This window comes from Sinocyclocheilus rhinocerous, unplaced genomic scaffold (assembly GCF_001515625.1).
Source record: "Sinocyclocheilus rhinocerous isolate Xijiao unplaced genomic scaffold, SAMN03320098_v1.1 scaffold705, whole genome shotgun sequence".
In the NCBI taxonomy this organism is placed as follows: Eukaryota; Metazoa; Chordata; class Actinopteri; order Cypriniformes; family Cyprinidae; genus Sinocyclocheilus; species Sinocyclocheilus rhinocerous.
Window position 1 is genome coordinate 327,084 of NW_015630576.1, and position 23,645 is coordinate 350,728.

General features: G+C 36.3%; 2 protein-coding genes across 10 annotated transcripts in view; one reads left to right on the forward strand and one right to left on the reverse strand.

The window, feature by feature from the left end:
- LOC107740614 (coatomer subunit zeta-1-like) overlaps positions 1–10,054 on the reverse strand; it is a 10,976-nt gene extending 922 nt beyond the window's left edge. Inside the window, exons 1-9 of one of the 9 annotated variants that reach the window (XR_001640095.1) lie at positions 9,934–10,053; positions 8,421–8,489; positions 7,671–7,755; positions 5,926–6,017; positions 5,634–5,689; positions 4,794–4,871; positions 3,926–3,977; positions 3,357–3,535; positions 1,194–1,232 (exon numbers count right to left, since the gene is read on the reverse strand). Coding sequence is in view for 7 of the 9 variants with exons in the window: in XM_016553088.1 (XP_016408574.1) it covers positions 951–983; positions 1,194–1,232; positions 3,926–3,977; positions 4,794–4,871; positions 5,634–5,689; positions 5,926–6,017; positions 7,671–7,755; positions 8,421–8,489; positions 9,934–9,993 (564 nt within the window). In the remaining 2 variants the exon portion in view is untranslated. Of the gene's footprint in view, positions 1–950; positions 1,017–1,193; positions 1,233–3,356; positions 3,536–3,925; positions 3,978–4,793; positions 4,872–5,633; positions 5,690–5,925; positions 6,018–7,670; positions 7,756–8,420; positions 8,490–9,933 lie in introns of all 9 variants that reach the window. The other 8 variants (XR_001640096.1, XM_016553088.1, XM_016553092.1 and 5 more) reach the window with 8 other exon arrangements.
- A 4,314-nt stretch (positions 10,055–14,368) lies between these two features.
- On the forward strand, positions 14,369–22,385 carry nfe2l1a (nfe2 like bZIP transcription factor 1a; the record flags this gene model as incomplete). Its single annotated transcript, XM_016553158.1, has 5 exons — positions 14,369–14,971; positions 19,226–19,417; positions 19,770–19,859; positions 19,995–20,138; positions 20,475–22,385. Coding segments are annotated over 5 exons (2,265 nt in total), but the record flags the coding sequence as incomplete, so codon positions are not given.
- Between the last annotated feature and the right edge of the window lie 1,260 nt (positions 22,386–23,645).

Here is a 23,645-nt window from a genome sequence, read left to right on the forward strand (position 1 = left end):
ATATATATATATACATATATATACACACACACACATATATATTTCTCAGATTTTATATTTTTTATATTTCTCAGATTTTATATTTTGTAGCTAACCAACATTATGGAATCAAATATGCGAGCAATTAAAATAATATATTTTCATAATACCAGACGCCATAAGGAGGTGTATGCAACAAAAAGTGTGTTCTAAGAACGTTTTGCACCTGTTTCCATTAAGTTATGAAATCACACATTTTGAATGTTCTTTCAGTGTCCAAAACACCCAGTTTTTTTTTTTTTTAAATAAAATATATTTTATTTTAAAAAAAATCAAATTTCATATATTAAATAAAATATAACAAATAAATAAATCCTGCTTATGCGAACATTAAAGGAACATTCAATTCTATCATTTTGCAAACATTATGGGAATGTTACTTTTGAATGTTCTCTAAAACAAGACCATGAATGGTGTCTAAATAATGTTTTGTGCTAACGTTTTGAGAACATTATTAAAGACTAACACTGAACAAACGTTCTTTTAAGGCTACTGGAAAAAAAACATTTGTTTATATCTTTGAGAGAATCTTGCCAGAACGTTCTGCGAATGTTTCCTGATAGCTGGATATATTATTATTATAATAAAAAAAACTCCCCAACTACACTAACAATTTCATATTGTGGCCACAAGGGGGCATCTGAAGACCACAATATTACAATCGGAGTTTTTCTTAACAATTGCTTCTATCTACTGTGATGCCTCTTTTATAATTAAACTTCACTTTGGATTAGTTTCAGTCCATTATCTATGATATTACACCTCTGTTGTCACTCTGATATAATGTTTTAAAGATTCAAACAAAAGGCTGAATAACATTTTTAAGAGCTTCAATGCACATGCCTGCTCGCTTCAGCATGCATATGCGTGTGTGTCCAACAGCACATATGTGTGAGTGTTCATGCACTTACATTAGAGGTGAGAGCCAGTTTTTCAGTGATGTGCTGTCAAGGTTAGAGTTAGTGGTTAGAGCGAGACTAAAATCAGTCCAGGCGTTAATGACGGAAGACAGAAAGCAAACCATTTCAGACCTTTTAACAAGTTTTGAGCTTGAAGAATGTTTTATGACAAAGATGTTAAAAGAAGGGGAAATGCATGATTACAGTGTCTGTGTGTTTGTAATTTTCTATGTAGGTTCATTATGTGTTCAGTACCTGTGCCACACTCTGTTCTGATAATGGGCTGTCATCTGCCTGCAAAATAACCAAAATCAAGAACAATTAAAATAATAACTAACCAACATAAACTACAACCAACCAAGCCAGACATATCATGCAATTTGTTTGAAACAGTTACTGTATGCCAAAGTGAAGGTTAAAGGTCAACAACACACTGTAACTCAACTGCTACTACTGTTAAACCTCACTAATGGCCAAAAACAATGTTCCAAAGCTGTAGCAAGAATGCACAGAGGACATCTGAAGTAATAATAGACCAAAGGATCTGCACATTTCTGCCCGATTTGAGATTAATGGCATTGGTTGATAATAATGCCAGCTTGCCCAATTAACAAGTGTTAGCTCGCCTTAAAGCAGCACTATGTAACTTTTTCTGTGTTCAAAATTTGCAAAATGTATATAATGAGCGAGTACATCATGAATTCATCTTCCAAACCGCGTTTTTGTCTTATTCCGAATCACTACGGTACACTTATAATAAGTACTTATATTTGGACTATTGTAGCCTGGTCGGGTCGTCACCACTGCGGAGTAACACATACCTGCGTGAATCGCCATAGACATAAACTTAGAGAAGTAGCTCCGGTTGGAATGTTCTTCCGCGGGATGTGTGCAGTTCTGTTTATTAACCGCTAGAGCGCCAAAAGTTACATAGTGCTGCTTTAATAGGATCTTCGACAGCCTTGATAATGGATACTACTAAACATTTTCTGTTGTCAATTAAGCAAATGTTTTGTAAATATTATGTATGTATTCTTTTGATTAAGTTTATTATGTATTGGACTTATTTTAGCCATCAGTTGCTGTGTAGATATTATATAAATGTCCATATTGGTCGATCACTACACCAGAACAAGTAAATCACTAAAACTGAGTCTAAAAAACATCTAGAAGATCACCGAATAAAATTATGTCCCAGCTGCTAAAATGTATTCATATATTACTTCTAATATAAAAGAATACATAAAATTTTCTAATAAATTTAAAAATAATTTAAAAAATTGATTAAAAATCCATATTGGTCAACCACCATAAAAGGAGCAGAACCATCCCTAAAAGTGAGTCTAAATAAATAAACAAACAAGTAATTAAGTAAGTACAATCTATATAATACATGGAAATGTTATTAGTAATAAAAAAAGAATGAATTCAGTTTAATTCATTTAATTTTCCCAATAAATTAAATAAAAAAATTATAAATTAAATAAAAACACTTCAAGATTTATTTAAAAATACATTTGTCTGAGGTTTGCATTTTTGTTGTAATTTTTAAATGTTATTTATGATGACATTTAAAATAAATATGAATGAAAATGATAAAAATCAATAAATACGATCATTTATTTCATGGGTGAACCTTAGTGGGACAACATATTCCCACAGATGACATCCCAGCAATGTATATTTGTACTGTATTCACATATAATACATTGCAATTTTACTACTAATAAAAAATAATACATAAAATCTATTAATATTTTTAATAATTTAAAAACAAAAAAGTTTTAAAAATGCATTGAAAATATATTGGTCGACCACTGTACTGGAGCAGGACCAGACTGAAAATCATCTAAAAGATGACAAAATAAAATGTGCCCCAGCTGCTACAGTGTATTAATGGATAATACATTGCCATTTTTACTGCTAATAAAAAAGAATACAATAAAGTAATTTATTTTAATTTTCTAATAAATAAAAAATAATAATAAAGTATATACTGACAATATACATTTGCCTGTGATTAGATTTTTAGATAGAATTTAAATTTAATTAATTTAACGGTACTATCTATTTGTATTCTATTTTGTAATGCATTTAAATCTTATTTGAATTGAAACGTTTATTTTATGGGTGGATATTAGTGGGAGAACGTCTCCAACCCCCACGCACAGGAGTAAAAAATAAAACTCATAACAGCATAAATCAGAAGCATGGACTGAGGTCAGCTGCGCTGAAATCATGGCCGGTCATTGATTGAGTGAGTTTATGTGAGCGTAACTCAAAGATGTGACTCAGTGTCTCCCACTCCGCAGCGAAAGGTTTATGGTCAGATGTCAGCCAGACGTTTTCTTAATATTGACCGCCCGCCTGGGTTACAGCTGTTCCTCTCACACACGCTTGTACATGCCATGCAGTTACCTGCCTACTCTCTCACCCTCGGCCCTCTCTCTCTCCCGTCTCTATCCAGCTCTAGATCGGAGGGAGAGAGGGAAGGGAGGGAAGGAGAGCTACAGTAGCTGCCGTCTCTCTCCCTGGCCCTCCACGTTACCAGTGATGTAATCAAAAAGGACGAAGCCATATGCTTGCTCCGACAAACACTGACAGGGCAAGAGAGGGGACATTTAGTCTGTGTGTGTATGTAAGTGAAAGGGACACATTAGTTATAGAATAACAGAATGGAATCTTCTGTTTATCCCACTTTTCCACATACACATTCAAAATAAAAACCACAAACTGGACAAAAAAAAAGGGCAACTTCCTGTCAAGCTGAAATGATGTGCTGAGGTAATTATAAAAGACAGGAAGGAGTGATTCTGGGTAAAAAAGCAAGCTAGAAACTAGAAACTGCTGACTTGCAGCACTGTTGTCACATCTGACAACTGTCTGGGCTTTAATAACAAGCTGTCAGAGCAGAACCCCTAAATACAGGAAACAAACACCGTCAGTTCATTACACAATGATATTTGCTCTTCTATACAGTCTCTTACCCTGTAGTTGACCTTTTCAATGACCTGCTGGGGGTCACTCTCCAGGATCACCCTGTAAGCATGTCAACGAGCAACATATGAATGTAGAAAATCGTGAATTTTATGACACAAAATTGTCAGCGTTGACATTTTTTCAATAAAAACAACCCTCATGATAATGATAAACTCAGTCAGTTTAGTTATAGAGTATATACAATTTCAACAAAAATATTAAAGGGATAGTTCACCCAAAAGGCGAGAATACTTTTTGTGCGCAAAGAAAACAAAAATTACAACTTTATTCAACAATTTTTTCTCTTCCGTGTCAGTCACGACTGTATGCTGCTGCTGACATAGAACCCGGATGCACTGCACCTTGTTTACAAGCAGAGGAATGCACATGCTTGTGTCGTGCCACTGTCGTGAATGCGTGTCGAAGTCTGACGCAGAGAAGAAATAGTTAATTGCGCACAAAAGGTATTCTCGTAGCTTCATAAAATTAGCACTGAAGCACTGATGTCACATGGACCATTTTAACAATGTCTTTACTACCTTTTCGGGCATTGAACGTGTCAGTTGTGTTGCTGCCTATGCAGGGTCAGAAAGCTCTTGGATTTCATCAAAAATATCTTAATTTGTTTGCTGAAGAGGAACAAAGATCTTACGGGTTTGGAACGACATGAGGGTGAGTAATTAATGACAGAATTTTCATTTTTGTGTGAACTAACTCTTTAAGCAGCACAACTGTTTTCCACATTAATAGTAATAAGAAATGTTTCCTGAGCACCAAATCAGCATATCAGAATGATTTCTGAAGGATCATGTGACACTGAAGACTGGAGTAAACTAACTGACTGTGCAGGTTCTAAAAGAGAACACTGTTACTTACCCTCCATCGATGATTTCATCCACCACTAAGAACACTCCATCCATATTATCCAGCAGAGTCCTTTTCTCCACATTCTTCCTGTTGGAGAAGAACCAGACATCTGAGCACACAAGTGTTCTTCGGTAACATCCCATGCTGCACTCCACCAGTTTCTGTGGTTACCACAGGAGGCTTGATGCCAAGAATTCTGACATGAATTAGCCTATAGGCAGCTAGAACTGCATACAGTGTCAAAATGGGACTGTTCTTAAAAATCTAAACATACAATGTTGTCCGAATATCACTAGGCCTCAGATTTCATAGACAACCTTTCAAAAGTTTGGGGCTGGTAAGATGTTTTAATGTTTTTGATAGAAGTCTATTATGCTCACCAAGGCAGCATTTATTTGATCAAAATATTATAACTTAATATTATTTTCATAATATTAATAATATTATTTAAATAAAAAATCTTTAGTTTTTAACAAATAATTTCTTCCTGTGATGCAAAGCTGAATTCTCAGCATCATCACTCCAGTCTTCAGTGTCACATGATCCTTCAGAAATCATTCTAAAATAATGATTTTCGTCTCAAGAAACCTTTCTTCTTATTATAAATGTTCTGCTGCTTAATATTTTTGTCGAATATCTGATATATTTTATTCAGATTTTATTCATTTATTTGATGAAGAAAGAACTGCATTTATTTAAAAACAGAAATCTATAATTGTCTTTACTGTCACTTTTGATCAATTTAATGCATCCTTGCAGAACAAATGTATTCATTTCTTTCAACAACAAAAAAAATCCCACTGAACCCAAACTTTTGAACGGTAATGGTATATCAGAGCATGAACTCACCTCAACATCTGACTGAGAGACTCAAACAAGCAGTTCAACACTGCCATCAGCATGAGCTGAGATCAGACAAATACAGGAAAAGAGAGAGACAGATAAAAAGGAAACGGCATGAAACACAGCTGACTTTTTGTTATATGTGCATCCTCTTTGACAAACAAAATTGCACAGATATCAAATAGGGTCCAAAACTGACCAGTTCTCCATAATGGTCAGAAAGAATTGCTGTCACATGCAAATTAAGTGACAAGACTTCAGCCAATCACAGGCCAGCTCATCTGCATACAGGACTTACCTCATTCTCCTGAGCGCTGCCAACTACATAGAAGAACAAGTCTATGCTGCTCTTGTAGACTATCGTCATTCCCTCTAAGAAGGCAATTTCATCTGCGCAAACAGAAAAGAAACACAAGACATAAAATCCACAAGATTGACCATTTCTTTATAAAAAATATGTATGTTCAGTTAAATGTTAGAGATATAGAACAAACATTTACCAATCTATATAAACATTTTTACACTTTTGGGTACAAAAAAAATAAATATTTTAAAAAAATATATCTCATATCTCACAAAAAAAATCTCAACATTTTAAGGGATATTTTGATATTGATAATTAAACAATATTTTGCTGAGTGTGTTTTTGTGCTGGTTTAGGGCTGTCATGGATAAATAAATATGATACTCAAACCACTAGGTGGCGGTAAGTCCCCGTCTTAATGAATGATTCATTAAATCATTGACTCAATTGATTAGTTCAAAAATAGATTAATTCAGGAAAGAAACACCACAGTGTTTCTCTGAGACTCACACGTGTTCCGCTCCAGATTCCCCCCTTTTTTTTTTTAATTACTTTCATTGTCAAAATATAAAAAAAGACAATATTCTGTCTAAAATGTAACTAACTCAATAACGTCTTGTTTGTTGAACACATATGCAATTCACGCACACATGCTGATATTCAGGAAAATGCATTCTTGTTTGCGTGATTACTTAACTGTTATATCTAATAAAAAAAATTTTTCTTTTACAAAGTGAGTGACAATCTACACATTGCACACTGTTAAAACAACAATTATGATATTGTCATATCATTGTGTTATGACATAGACAATAAATATTGCACACCCCTACTTTTAGGCAAGTCTTTGTCAAGCCAGCATCAAAGTTATTTTCATCAAATTCAGCTTTTCTAGTTTATTTTGTAACTCGATCAACATAACAGACAGAGTGAGACCACAGAAACTACAATGATTGAAAGCAATATACAGCGCAGTAAAAAATATCACATACGATTTTAATGCTAACTGAAGATCAGTTTCATTTTTTCTAATATGTACTAGGAAAACTGATCCCAGATCAGTGTTTTACTTTGAGACGCTGTGTTTAAAGGACCGGGTGTCTGATTACTGAAAGTTTCATGTGAAGCTAAACAATTGCAGGTCAAAAGCTATTTCTGGCCCTTTTCACCTAGATAAACCTCAGTATGTTTGTCTGAATATCTGATTGAAGAATAACAGCAAACTCCAAGAAATTTAAACAGAGCGGACAGTTTCACATTTCTCCAAGTTCACCTTTAAGAGACAGATACAGGTGTGTATTTTGACCATGTTAAAACAGTGAACACCTAAACAGGTGAAAGGATCAGGGTGGTTTTGTTGTCCCGGTGTCATACTCCTTCACCCCACAGGGCAAGTGACAGAAACATCTATGAACTCTAGAACAGGTTCTCCACCCAGTTTTCCAGTAATCTGACCTGCAAACCCCAGAGGAAGCTTGCAAATGCAAGTTCCAATGACCAAGGACCAGTGTAAACTAGTAACTTGATCAGGGACTGATCTGAGACGCTTATTATTTTACTCTGAGAGTGGTTGTGGTCCTAATTGGCACAATCAAATTTACTATGAAACATTGATCTGACGAGCTTGAGTTGGAACATAAAGCAGCCGATCAGGTCTACTCACTACAAGCAATACATTTGGCAGCATATTGATTCGTAAAAAGCAACATACAATAAAAGCTATTAAATAATGAACTTACTGTCAGCTTTATGTGTTTTGTTGAAGACATTCTTTTCAAAATTCTTCTGCTCTTTCATTGAGGGATAGAGTTCTGGATCATAGTACTGAAATAGCACAGGGATCATTTGTTATAGTACATGACTATGTATGCATAATGCTTAACTCATATTTCCACTTTTTCATGTCTGCACATGTTTGTTTTTTCTTCATAAAATGACTACGTAAAAGAGGAGATCCTCCAGAGTTGAGTTGCAAAGTTCATTTCCAACACTGTTCTAACAAACATGTTTGTAATTTTCTTACACTTTTTGAAATACATTCCTTTTTTTTAAAATTCCAGATTGTCGGGTGAAAGTGTGCTTAATTAGTGATGAAGCTAAACCCTGCCAGAATTCAGATTTTTTTTTTATAGAAGCATGATTTTGCACCTCAATCGATATAAAGTGTTGATTATAAATCAGCATAAAAGTTAATTTAATAGTTGTTTCTGTTACTCTAAAAAGAAAAGTCATAGAATTTAAATGAATACAAATTTAAATAAAATAAATATATATATTTTTTATGTTATTCTTTGAGATGAAGTTCCTTCATTTCTCTTTCTAGATATGTAATTAGATTCTATCTCTGTTCTCTTCCATATATTAGTGAATGGCTAATGTGCCAATAGTTTAACAATTGCATTGTTTTTGAAAATAACCCAAATGTCTAAAATGCAAGAATATTTTCATCTTCAATGACAAGAACGAATATTCTAGAAGGGTACATTCACCTTTGAAAGAAGTCTATTTCCATCGTTGTCTAAGATGAAGACAGCCTTCACAGTGTAGAGCGAGGGCTCCTGGTTGGAAATAAATCAACGTTATTTTCAAACATTCAACATTACTTTTTTTTCATATCTCAGATGTCATAAATACACCCTTGAAATAATACAGTTACATGATATAGACAGGAAAATACTATGAAAAGAGAAAGTCTAGTCAGAAGCAGCTGTTTGTTGGCTCTCAAATGACTGGGGTCCGTCCGGGCCAAAGTTCTGTCATGCACTGACTATCACTGATTCAAAGTCTGAGTGTATCACAGAACTTGAGCCAGGCGAACAGAAGGAGAAAACTATCATCTGATCATCTTTTCAGATCATCTGGTTGGAATATAAGAGAATCTCGATGTGGACCTTCAGGGTTCCAACAATGAAACTCTGTTATCTATTTCACGGTAACACCTCACACTGCAAATCCATCTATTAAAAGTGTTACCAATGACCCTTTCACTAATATAAATTGTTATATATAACAATAAAATATGCAGCATATCTTGTATCAAAGCCTTGTATTTTTACAAGGATAGTAATGAATGAATTTTCTGTAAAACTGTCTACCCTGTTAGCATCACCTTTTTAAATACAAATTTAAAAAATATTTTCCAATATAGGCTATTCAGTATTCAAAAGCATAATGTAATGTAATGTAATGTAATGTAATATATATATATATATATATAGTCTTTCTTCGTCTTATATAGTGTTTAAAATCTTAAAGAAATAAAATGCTATAAAAAGCACTTCTTTAGTCTAACGCCGCCAAACAGAGGTGCTGCTATTTTTCTACAGCTACAGTATTAATTATTTGCAGTTAGTACTGATGTTGTCCATATAGGTCAACTCGTAAGAGTATTAAAATGTCCATGGCAAGCAATATCCCTGATTTCCTCCAAGTGTCCACCTGTGGAATCAATCACGCGCTCCGCTCCGGCAGAGACGCGTCGAGGACGTGGCATCCACGTCCCACTTTGAAAACCCACATCTCCCACGAGTAGACGGGGGAAAACTTTCAGAACAAACTGAACACAAGTGGAAAATGAATATAAACAAACCCGTAGTGCACGAGAAGCGAGAACACATTACAAAGGCACTACAATGTAGGATCCGTTCATAATCGGAAAAATAATGTTACGGCTTGCTCTCATACATTTTCGTTCGCTCGCAAAGAGAAACCGGATCGGTTTCTGACAACAACAATTTCGTTTTGGCGAGAAAAAAAATGCATGCACGAGCGTTTATAATACCAGACACGACATATTTCCAGTAGTTCACAACTGTATAGTTTCTTAAGCGAAGGCTTAGAATATTATAAAGAGTAAATAGCTGCTGTCGAAAACATATTTTCTATTGAGTCAAAAAAAAAAAAAACTGCGTACAAGCTACCAAAGCCAGTCGATCTACTATTTCAACGTTTACAATGAGTAAAGGAATTAAAAACAGCGATTAAATGGCACACATATCCTACCAGAGCCGCGGAGTCCATGGTGGTAGCACAGTGTTGACGTGGACAGCTTTGAGCTGTCATTACAGTAGCGCTCCTAAAACCCTCTGACTCACAGGGGGCGTGTCTGCAACTACAGCCCTCGAGCCGCCCATGTTGGCTCAAACCCACCATAGCGTTCTGCTTCAGCAGCGCTGCAGTACAGGAGCCACAATGGCGGCTTCCATTGCATGCTCGCTTACGCTCTGCTGCTCACTTGAATGTGTATTGGGAAGTCTTGAGAATTAAATTTTGGGCGTCATATTGTTTGCTCTAATGAGTAACTCGTTTCACAAGTAAGTTTCATTACGCGTGACTGCCACCAACCTCAAGTCTTGTACCAACAGGATCTGCAATGAATAGATAATGAACGGCTGCTGTAAGCAAATTAATTATGTAACGTCACCTCTTACCAGCGCGACAGGGGGCAGCAAAGCTGAAAAGATTCAGGGATCAGGGGGCGAAGCTTGCTTACACACAGCTTACTGTAAATACACTCATTAAAATGTCACATAATAATAATAATAGGCTAATAACAATAATAATAATAGGCTAATAATAATAAATAAATAAAATATAAAATAATATTAATGAAATATAAAATTAATAAATAATATCATTATAAATAAATAATATAAATAATATCATACCAAACCTGCATGAGTTTCTTTTGAAGAATGTTGATAACCAAAAAGTTGACGGTAGCCATTGACTTCCACAGTATGAAAAAAGCTGTGAATGGCTATTAAAGGGTTAGTTGACCCAAAATGAAAATTCTGTCATTAATTACTCACCCTCATGTCGTTCCAAACCCGTAAGACCTTCGTTCATCTTCGGATCACAAATTAAGATATTTTTGATGAAATCTGAGAGCTTTCTGACCCTCCATAGACAGCAATGCAACTGACACGTTCAAGGCCCAGAAACATAGTAAGGACATCTTTAAAATAGTCCATGTGACATCAGTGGTTCAACCTTAATGTTATGAAGTTACGAGAATACTTTTTGTGTGCAAAGAAAACACAAATAACTTTATTCATTTATTTATTCTCTTCTGTGTCAGTCTTCAATGCATGTTCACAAGAGTAAAAAAAAAAATTTTTTTTTTTAGTTTTGTGGTCCAAAGATGAACAAAGGTCTCATGGGTTTGGAACAACATGCGATGACAGAATTTTCATTATTGGGTGAACTATCCCTTTAACATTTTGCTTACTAACATTCTTCAAAATATATTATTTTGCTTTCAACAGAAGAAATAAACTTATACAGGTTTGGAACAAGTGGAGGGTGAGTAAATGATGACAGAATTTTCATTTTTGGGTCAACTGTCCCTTTAAATATTACCGCACATTGCATAATTTGCCATCGTCCAATATATGTAGCCTATACGCACATGTGTAGATAACAAAATAGTTCAGAGTAGGTATTATTTGATTTCTGTCAGTTATTCCGTGGCACTAGTTTCATGGTCCAAAGATAAACACGAAAGCTCTAGAAAACACATCTGATGTGTTATTGGAAAAATCCGCAATCTCTTCCAAACACTGACTCCAACCGAAAGAAAACCGAAAGTCTCATCACGTGACGTCCTGTGAGGAGGATACCAGTACTTTCCACCGCTTACTTCTGCCCTATAAATACACTCGCGCACTGGTATAGAGCATGTGAAGTTGTGTGATTCAGAATCAGATCATTCAAGAGGAGTATCCCGCTCTCACGTCTGTCTAGTGACTACGAGACCTCTCGTCCTCAAACAAGGTAATGTTTCATTATAGCATTTATAAATATAAACATCCGATATTGTGAACACAGATATGCGAGCTGTTATGAATCTAATAGCTCTCTATATACTGTTCAAATGAAAAGATTAATCACTTAAAAATGTTCAAGGCAACCGAAGTTGTAGTTTATCAGTGTAACGATGTTTAACAGTGCGTTAACTGTAAATGTGTGTTGCATCGCTATTAATCCTGATCGTCACCTGTAGGCTATGAGTTATGAAAGGGGAAAAAAGCATGGTTTGCAATATTTTATTACTTAAAATGTGTAACATTTCATTTTTTTTCTGAAGAAACCCCAACTCTAGCCGTCCTGAAACACTAGTGTTTATTTCATGAGAAACGTTTTGGTTACATCTTGGGGTGACTTAGTCGCCTGTTGCCCGGTTATGAGGAAAGAAAGTGGGTCAACGGGAGTGTCACGCGTTGAATATTGCTGTTTATGATCTTGAGTGTTGTGTTCAAGATAACAGAACATTCTAGAAGTTTCGCGTGTCCACCGTACAATTGTTCATTTAGGCTATGTTTGAAATTTTGACCGCTGGTCACAGCTGGAACGCTGTATCGACCAGTCAGAAGCCAGCAACTTAACAATGCGTTTAATACGTAGTATAATTATTAAGCAATGATGTTTCGCGCTTTTACACTTCAGGGTGTATTCACACCAGGAAAGTCCGCTAGTTCACTTGCTTTGGTTGCGGTTCGCTTTCACACTGCACTTTTTGCAAGTGAACCAGAAATTGTAAACAAAACCACACGTGTGCTAAGGTCATCCATTCATTGGACAGAAATTCTCAAGCAGGGACAACAGGAAGTGCAAAAACAGGCTAATCATGGAGATCTTTTGTAGAGCAATTTTTATTCTTTTACTGATTTGGTGTTATCAGATACTAACGCAATATGAAGAAACTTATGAGCATCATATGAGACAATGTCATACGATGTTGTAGCCTAAGTACGACTTGCCATAAATAAAATCTATAGATAAAATATTTAAAGCATATCACAATGTTAGTTTAAACATTTAACCTAAATAAAAAATTCTAAATTCCTAATATCCAGTCGTTTGTGCGGAGAGTGGAAGCTGAAGTGTGCTTCAGGACATCAGTGGATACAAATTAAATACGCCGTCATTTTTGCTCATACAGGTAAGAATAATACATCGTTCGGAACTGTAAAGGGTCTATTTTTATTTGTGTGCAATCAAAATATAAACAAAACATTGTGCTTTTGTAAAATAAAGAAAACAAATCGGATGCGCTTGCCGTCTCGGTGTAGAACAGGAGCGCTTCACAAAAATGAACCGAAACTTAGTGAATATTTTCCTTACAGACATGATGAATATATCTAGCTATAGAAAGCTTTAAATGACCACAAAACGAAATAATTCAAATCCAAAAAAACCTCTTTCATTATGTAATCCGCAAAGATGCATTTCTTTTCGCGTCCATGGTGAGATGGCGAGTCAGGATCATCAATTTCATCTTTGCGACACTGACTCAGAAAACGCTAGGTAATTAATAAATCATTCAAAAATCTCTTTACTATTTCCCCCCAACATATTCATGGTAACTTTTGCAGCAAGCTTTAGCCTAGTTAGCTCGCTCACGTCACGTTTCTGTGTGCCATGGTCACAAAAACTCATCATTTGCATGCATTTTTAAGCATTGTGGTTTAAAAACAAGTGATTTAAACCACTGAAACGCAAACAACAGCACTACATGTGCGAGCTGCATGTTTCTGAGCGTGATTTCTGCAATTGGGTCGGATCGAGGTCGGGTCATATTCACACCTTAAACCAGGGGTGTCAAACTCCGTTCCTGGAGGGCCAGAGCCCTGCAGAGTTTAGGTTCAACCATAATTAAACACACCTGATCCAACTAATCAAGTCCTTTAGACTTATTTTAAAACTACATGGTATGTGTGTTGGAGCAGGGTTGGAACAAAACTCTGCAGGGCTCCGGCCCTCCAGGAATTGAGTTTGACACCCCTGCTTAAACGAACAGTACCAGAGTTCGTTTGGAAGCGGACCGAGACCACCTCTTCAGCTGGGTCTCGGTACGGTTGTTTGGTCTGCACCCGAGTGCAATTGCTGTATTCACACCTGCCAAAAAGATCCGCACCAAGGGGGGAAACAAACTTGAGTTCGATTCAATCGAACCAAACAAGACAGGTGTGAATACACCCTAAGAAACCTGGTGTAGAAAGAATTTTCACTTAGAAAATTGCTAGTAAACTTCAATATTAATTACAAAAAGCAGCAAGTATAGCCTATCACCGAATTAAACATGCAATTTTGAAGTAGACTTAAATATTATTTTCTTGCAAAACATAATCCAGTAATATTTGTTTTATTTACTTCGGAAAATATTATAGTGTACAGTAAACAATGTTACTGCTCATTAGCCTTTATAACTAAAATATGATTTCCATTTACAATAAACCATTCTAAGTGTTTTATGTCTTTTTTTTTTTTTGAAATAAAAGCATTATAGGCTAGGCTACATTAATTGGGAATGTGTGAAACTTACATTCTTCTCTTCTGTTTCAGGATTTTGTGTGAAATTTTTCTCTTTTTTTCTATGAACTAAAAAAAATATAAAGTTTTCTTCATGGAGAAAGTTTTGAAATTCTAAAGCTGGATACACAGACACAAACACGCTCCTATTCAATTTGAGACTAACTTGGCTCATTCTTTGCTCTTGGCACTGGTTTGGGCCATGCCGGACCTGAAGAAGTACCTCACAGAGGGCCTGATCCAAGTAGCTATTCTTCTCAGTCTGGCTGGGATGCGTATGGACGTGGATCCCTACCTGCCCCCTTTTAGCGAAATCATTCTGGGCCCAAATTCAGCTCTAACTCAGACTCAATTCCACAGTCTTCGAAACATCCTGGATGGATATAACCTGCAACCAAAAAATGCAGATCTGGATGAGTTCTTCACAGCTCGCAGGCTTCTAAATTGGGTTCGCTCCCTAGACCGCCTACAGGTGCCAGCGGCGGAGTTGGAAGCCTGGTTGGTCCACAGGGAGCCTGACAATGGAGTCTCCATTCCAGCTCAAGTGGGTCTCCTTGTGGAAGGTGGAGGACTTGAAGATGTGGAGGAACCCTCAGAGCTAAGCATGAGGTTGGGAAGTGGAGGAGAACTGGGTTATGACATAGCTGAGGATCAAACCCTTGGAGCTTTTTTGGGGCACATGCCAAGAAGCCTCGACCATCCAGACGATGATGAACCCATTAAAGAGGTAAGCGTGAAGCCAGTGAAAACTTTAAAAAGGTTTGCCTATTTCTGTCAATTACCTGTTTTGGGGTTTGTTACATAGTAGTTCAAGTAAATATTTGAGTATTTGGTGCTAGCAACACCCTCCATGCAAGGATATTTGACTGTCATTGTAGTTTTTCTTTTTAATTCTTCTAAAAAGCTATAACAAGAATAAAATAAAATATAATTGTTTGGAGAGTACATTTTTATATACACTACTACTAATAAAATAAAATAAAATAGTTTGGAGAATATATATTAATATACACTGCCTCTCCATTGTTTGGGGTCAGTAGGACTTATTTTAAAGAAATTAATCATTTTATTGAGCAAGGCACATTAAATTGATCAAAAGTGACAGTAAAGTAAATTTATTTTCAAATAAATGCTGTTCTTTTGAACTTTCTATTCATCAAAAAATCTTGAAAAATATGTATCATGACTAATTCAGCTTTGCCATCATAGGAATGAATTACATTTGAAAATATAATCAAACAGACAACTTTTTTTTAAATTGTAAAAATACTTCACAATTACTGTTTTTATAGTATTTTTGAATGGTAGTGTAAAAATATTTTCACATTTTTTTGTGCACCACAATTCTTACCTCTAATTAGCGATGCAATGTATTTGTTTTCTACAGACTGCAGAAATGTGCTTGAACGGGTATAATAAGAAGAAAAACAATTGTTACATCTGACTTTATTGATCTTTGAACTATAGTTATATTTCCTTATGGCACATCATTTCTAGTTAACTTGTACCCTACAAAATAAGGACGTGTTTTCACCTATGAATCTTATTATTATACAACATACTCATCAGTGAGTTGCAAAATTACCTGGAAATAAGTTAATGCACGTACAAAATTACTTTAAAGAAGACTATACACTATACATCATGATATGCATTAATTCAAATATTGTTAATACATAAGCAGCTTAACCATATCAAACAACCTCATTTCACTAATTGTAATTCTGTAAACACACACCCAGACAGAACTGGCTGTATACCAGACATGTCTGGTCCGGATATGCAAATGGTTTGTTATTTAGTTGGACAGACACATGTGTCCCTGTCTTTGCCCTGAGGCACAGCTGAGTGTTAAGCAACTTCAAGCATCTGATACTTCAGCTTGGCTGGGGTTCCTCTCCATGCGTTACTTAAGTGTTGCATGTTGTTTTCTGTTCTACTGACCGTGAGAGGTTCATGAGACCCAGAGTATTCTGGGCAATGGGGGTAACACATGATCACTGGCCTGTATACTAGCATGTTATATAAGTTTCTATATTGTAAACACAACTGGGACTAATGATTTTCGGACTCAAGTATAAGTAGAAACACTCCAAAATAAGTAAATAGTTCACCCAAAATTGAACATTTGCTGAAAATGTACTCACCCTTAGGCCATCCAAGTTGTGGATAAGTTTGTTTCTTCATCAGAACTGATTTGGGGAAATTGAGCATTGCATCACTTGCTCACCAGTGGATCCTCTGCAGTGAATGGGTGCCGTCAGAACGAGAGTCCAAACAGCTGACAAAAACATCACGATAATCCACTAGTAATCCACACCACTCCAATCCATCAGTTAACAGCATGTGAAGTAAAAAGCTGTGTGTTTCTAAGAAACAAATATATTATTAGGCGTTTTTAACTTTAAACCATTGCTTCCAGCTAAAATACCAGTCAATAATCCACAATATGTTTCCTGTTTCCTCCCATGGAAAAAGTACATCCTCTGTTGTCCTCTCAACTGCCATATTTGTTTAGAACTGTTTTGGACTTGTTTGTAAATGGTGCTTGAGTTGTGCATATTTCTCTCTTGTTTCAGACGATATGACTTAGTCACTGGGTAAAGTAATATTATGGATTAAGGACTCAAATTTTAGCCTTTTTTGACCATATTTTCGCTTCACAAGACATTAATTGATGGACTGGAGTCTTGTGGAATACTTGTGTATTATTGTGATGTTTCCATCAGATGTTTTGACTCTCATTCTGACGGCACCCATTCACTGCAGAGGATTCATGGGTGAGCAAGTGATATAATGCTAAATTTCTCCAAATCTGTTCTGATAAAGAAACAATCTCATCTATATTTTGGATGGCTTGTGGGTGAGCAAAATAAATTTTGGGGGGTAAACTATTCCTTTGTCGTGTTAAACTGGTTTGTCACATGATCCGCAGCAGACTGCCGGTATGTGCACACTGTCCAGCAGACTATTTAGTGTGACTGTGAGCATCTGCCTGGCTGTGCGTCTACATTATTGACATTTGTGAGAAGCATCAAGCCGCTTTCTTTTGCTTTCTATGCACACGCATCAACTCAAGTGGGATAGCTAGGGTAATTTCAACTGGATGCTTTTTACTTTCTGTTCCTCCAGTGGGCTTTGTAACAGAATAAGAGGCTGCACAGTTAGTGAGCCTGAATTCCCCTTGAGTAAGGACCCTGTACTTAGAAACAGTTGCCATGCGTTTGTCAAGTCCTCACATGTGCAGGCCAGATCAGATTTGACAGGTTTCCACGCACATGATCCACAGGGCTATTTCTGAACGAAGAGCCAGTCTGTTTGTTATTGTGGTATGTAGAAAAGGCTGCAAATTCGGCCCTATGGCACATTTGACCAGTACTGACGGGCAGCATGGTGTTCCTGGATCAGACTGTGGACTTTTTTTTTTCTCTAGTGATTATTAGAAGCATGCAGTTCGGAGAAAAAGGATCCTTCCTCACAGACTTGAACATCACATCTGTTCAGTTCAGAACTAAATGATTAGTTAACATAAATTAAATTCAATTTAGCTGAGGGTTGGAACATACAATTTTTTGTGATAGGATTCTGTTAGGATTAGTTCATTGATGAAAAAGATATTCATTTTGGGATTTTCTAAAGATTACATAGTGTTTTTAAATGATACATGTTTTAAAACATTAATTTAAATGGTTGCGAGATGATGGCAAATTAGAGCTACATCACTGATACAAATGATTTTGTGGTGAAGTAAATACTACAGAAAAACAAATGTAATTTCTACATTAAATAATTTAGTTCTGGCAAGAATAAAAAAAAAAAAGAGTAAATTCAATATTAGTACTCAATTTAAGCTTGTAAAATTAAAAGTTTGAACTTATAAGTATATTTTACTTGGAATTGTTTGTTATTTTTACAAAGATTTTTATTTTTTTTACAAAAGATTGATATAAGTAAATATCAAAGTCATGATCCCGTTGTTCCCATCATGCACTTGGGTATGAATAATTGAGGTAAAATATTTTGCTGTTTTCGAGATGTATTTACACTGTTTTATGGTTGCTTTTGTTGTTAGGTTAAGTAACTTGCTGTTTTGTGACATCTGGAGTTCATTTTTTACTCAAAACGACCCATTCATACTCAAACACTATTCACTGATTGTCACCGTCATTGTGTATCGTGCGCCAAGTATTCAGGTCTCTGTGTTCATTTAGCTAATAAATATATTGAGTAAACATATTACCTTAAAAAGGATAATGAGCTTTCTACTTGCTAACATACGTGATTGTAAGTGAACCACATGCTTTATTGGCATTTTTTTCAGTACTATGTTGTTTCAGTGCTATAGATTTTACTTAATTCCATACTTAAATTTTACTTATATGCGTGCAAAAACTTGCAAAATAAAAATTAAGTAGATTTTACTTCTTGTTTTTTTTCACTGATAGCGAACAACTTGCTTCAATCATCACTTATTGTAAAATTACGATTCAGCGTTGTCTATTAATGTCGGTATGACACATACGATCAAACTGGTGGATTAATCAAAACTGTTTTTGTACTGTGTATATTTGGTTTTTTCAACATCGTTATAATGATAAGTGACTTTCTTGAGTTGAGTCAGTCTTTGAACAATTTAAGTCAAGTCAATTTGCTCAAACTCTTTGATTCATTATGAGCGAGTCATTGAATCATTCATTCAACCGATTTTTTCAAACACATTGATTCATTCAGGAATGGAAAAAGTCTTTATGAAGGAGTCATTGTATCATTCATTTAACTTCCTCATTCAAATTAATACATATTTGTATTTACTTTCAAAAATACAAAAAACTTTCAAAAAATACACATTTGACACATCGGTAATATATTTCGGCATACTCCCTTAAAAGTGTGTACGGCCCATGTGAGTGCTCCACTCATATACCGTTCATGCTCATCGTTCCTGAGATACTAGACATGATGCTTACTTTTGCATTTGCAGGAGGGAGATGGTATGTCTTTCTTCTGGGAGAAGGAACCTCAGCAAAATGTCCGCCAGGAGCAGCTGGAAAATGCAAGAACCCAGCCTCTCAGCTTGTTTAATGAGGAAGAAGAGGAGGAAGATGAATTTATGGTGGATAGCTGGAGAAATTCAAATCCATTTCACAACCAAATGTTTGGAGAGGATCTACAGGTATGACCGTGAACATGTTCACAACAAGACACTAAATATTGTCTTTTTTGTTCAAATTTATTAGTATTTGTCCTTTCCATCAGATTATTTTTGACTTGCAGAGAAGTACATTGAGCTGAAGTACTAAAATACTGTGAATAGGACACAAAAAACACTCAAAATTGAGCGAACATATTGTGTGAAAAGTCGATTTTGGCAGTGAATTTATTGACCTTGTTACTGCTGACCTTTATGATGACGTTCCACATTCCAAAGCAGTGCACCATTGCCGTCATAGTTTGACCTTGACAGATAACAGAGTGATATGAGTTTTATTAAACAATTTCCTCATGCTCACTCGCTCCTCTTTCAGTTGTCAGGTGCAAGGGACGACGCTTCTCTTTCCATTGACGAGTGCTTACATCTCATCGATGCCAACTTCCCCGCAGAAGGAGATCCAGAGGTAAAAACTTAATCTAGAATGCAACATTTCATCTTTTTACAACAATTTGTGCAGCAGGAATTGTTTTAGAGCTGGAGAGAGACAAAAAAGAAAATGTAGGCTTTCCAAACTTCTTAAACCTTTAAATTTTCTCAGTTGACAGGTCCTGATGTACAGAATGTAGGAGAACATGCACTTTCCGAGTTTCAGAGGCCACTCATGTCACCCTTGTTGCCTGAACAGGAATCAACAACTTTAGAGCAACAATGGCAAGATGTTTTGGCTATCATGGAATCACAGGTATGAAATGACAAACATCTTCCTGTCAAGTCCCAAAGTTAATCAGTGCTTTAAAAAATTAATGAACATATGTGACACGCTCTGTCATTTTGAGTAATAGTAGATTGTGGAGAAATGCGATTATAAGAGTTTCGGAACAAAATTCAAGAATTAAATGCAGTTTAGAAACTATTGTCTGTTTTTGGAGTAAAACAAACTAATCATCAAAGATATACACTTTTTATTGACTACTCAAAATAAGTTTCTAGGTCAAAGACTTAGAATATATGGAGCAGGTGACATGTTTTATTGACCAGGCAGTCTGAAAACTCGATTTGACTTCTCTTATCTTTACAGGACATGGATACAGCCGAAACAATAGACGATTCTACTTTCAGTAACCGTGATTCAGACAGAAATACTGGATCAATGGAAAACTTTATTCATCAGGATGTTAGCCTTCACCAAGCCACTCTGCCAAGATCCACTGAAGCACAAAACAGTGTCACCATGGAAGAAACCTGTTGCATAAACAACTCCATGCCAAACATTAATTTGGACACTTCTTCTAATGCAGAAGCTTTTGAAGACTCGGATATCATAGACCTCCTTCTGACTACTGGGACTAGCCTGCCAAGCCCTATAGATCCTCTTCTTGAGGAAGCCATGCTTGATGAGATGGAACTAATGGATTTGGCTCTGGAAGAACTTAGCCAGGTACAGTCTGAAGAGCAAAACCCAGCAGATTCTGACTCTGGTTTATCCCTGGACTACAGTCAAAGCCCTGCCTCTCCTAGTGGATCTGAATCTTCCAGTTCCTCCTCATCTTCTTCATGCTCTTCATCACTGTCCAGCCCAACCCCTAGTTTGATGCACGAAGAAGTTGCTGTGGGCTACACCCATATCAAGGCAGAGGATGGAGCTGTGGGCGGGTACATGCCAGAACAAACCAAAATGTGTCAATCAAGCTTTTTGGAAGCCAGACAGTTCCATCGCCTTCCTTGGCTCGAGCACATCGGACACGATCATACCTACAACCAACCTCAAAGCCAGAGGAAACCTCCAAAAGATCTTTCCGACGAGTCGCCAAAAAACAAAGTGCTGGATCATCTTTCCAGCCGAGACGAGAAACGCGCACGTTTGATAAATATCCCGTTTTCCAATGAATGCATCGTAAACTTACCCGTCGATGAGTTCAATCGCTTGCTAGCCAAATATCATCTCAATGAGGCTCAGCTTACGCTTCTCAGAGACATTCGCCGCAGGGGTAAAAACAAAATGGCTGCTCAGAACTGTCGTCAGAGGAAGCTAGATGTCCTGCTGGGATTGGAGTGCAGTGTGGATAGCCTGCGACGTCTCCGGGCCAAACTGCTCAGGGAAAAGTCTGAGATCTTGCACTCCATCAGGGAGATGAAGCAGCATCTTAATAGCTTGTATCAAGAGGTTCACGAGAGACTAAGAGAGGAACAGGGACTGCTGTACTCTGACAACAACTTTACGTTGCAGCAAGACAGCACCAGCCCTGTAACATCACAGCGCAGATCAGATTCACACTCCAGACGCAAACTTAGCAAGAAACAAAAACACAAGTGAGATGGAGGACTCCTGCTATGACTAGGCTCAGGAAAAATGCTCTCTGCTGTGAAGTCCACCTGCTGGTTTTCCACAGTTCAATGGGAATTTGCACCAAGTAGGTTATTATTACCCAAGTGATCATCCTTGATGTATTGTACTACATTATCATAACATTACATAATGTTTTGTACATAATGTATTGTAGGCACATAGTAACACAAAGTTTTGATGTTAAAGAGCCACATCAAGAGTTTCCATGATCTTTTATTTTAAAGGCCTTTATGTATTCTAAAAACCTACTGTAATGGATAGCAAAACCGCAGTTTGTGTGCAAGACAATGCTCAACGCTGTTGTCCATTCTCATTCAAGGAGCCGTTTCATTCAGATATACATCACAATAGGAAAGAACAGTTGATTACAACTTCTGTTTCACATCCAGTTTATAAACCAAACTGGGCTACAAGAACATAAGGAGTGTCTGAAATTGTTCCCAAAGTCAGAAAACCAAAATAATCCCATGTTAGAGCAGAAAATTGTAAATTATGCTTGGAATCCAAGCACTGAAACAAAGTTTTAATGCATTTTAACTACTGCTAAAGGCCAAAGTATACCGCTTACAGTAGCTATGTTTCCATCCACCTATTTTTATGCGCATTTTGGAATATCGCATAAAAAAACGCTAGATGGAAACGCATAAATTCAAAAAATGCACATAAAAAAAACGTATGCACACAACTGAGTAGGATAAACTTTTTATCCGATAAGAAAAAATGTGCATAAACTACAATGGAAACACATTTACCGAATAAATTTCACCATGCACGTCAAAAAAAGTCATGTGACTTTGCACGATGGGACGGGATAACTTGACTAACCAGCGGAACGATCTCATTGCACAGCATTTGAAATGTTGTTTTGGTCGTTCTGAAATGCCAGAGCAAAGTCTGTCATCAAAGTATTTTTGTATAATTGTATTACACGACTGCATTCCCAAACAGCAGCATCCACCTCCGAAAGCAATGACCGCATTTGTGTTTCATCTGCTCGCTCTGAGGCGCAAGTAGGGCTGTCATGATTATGAAATTTGGCTGACGATTAATGGTCTGAAAATAGTCACGGTTATTGCGATTAATTGTCTGTTTTAGGGCTTTGGCGATTATCGCGATTGTCTATTATGGCTTTCATTATATAATTGTGATTAATTTAAGGGTTCAGTAAATAATTGTTATCTTTTAATCTTTTTTGAGTTATTATTTTGCAGTGTAAGATTACATAAGAGTATTCCAAATTCTAAGAATCGGCCAATACCGATCCAACACCAGCGCTATTTTTTTTCTACACCACTACAGAATATCAATACTGCGTTTGTGAAACACAAAACTTTTTTAAACTTTTTTTAAAACCCTTTGATAAACACAATCCACTAAATACTCACTTCCTATATAACTTCCTATAACTATATAAGCTATGAAATTAAACTAGCTGACTGTATAATTTAGCAGCAAAAACAATATCTTGGAAAAAAAATATTTGGTGCACATTATACAATTTAAACATGTTTATTCTGTTAACTATTTGTATTCTTACAAAATACATTCATGAAAATAAGATCATGAGAAAAAGAAAGGCTACTAATAATCTTTGTGTGCAAAACTTTGATCATGTGAAACGCTTCAAACAGAGTGGCACAAAGCTCTTATGCACATCCAGGGTGCAGAATGGTGCACTTGAAGCAGCAGAGTCGCAGCATTTATGCACATCTAGGGTGCAGAATGATGTGCTTGAAGCAACACAAGTCACACACGGTACAAACAAAGAGAAGAGAAATGAGAGAGCAATGAACTCCAGGATAATAATGATGTCCTGTATACAGTATTTTGAGTGATGACTTAATGAGCAATGGGCTGCTGCTGCTTAACTAAGTAAACAAAGACAAAACAACTAGCATATTT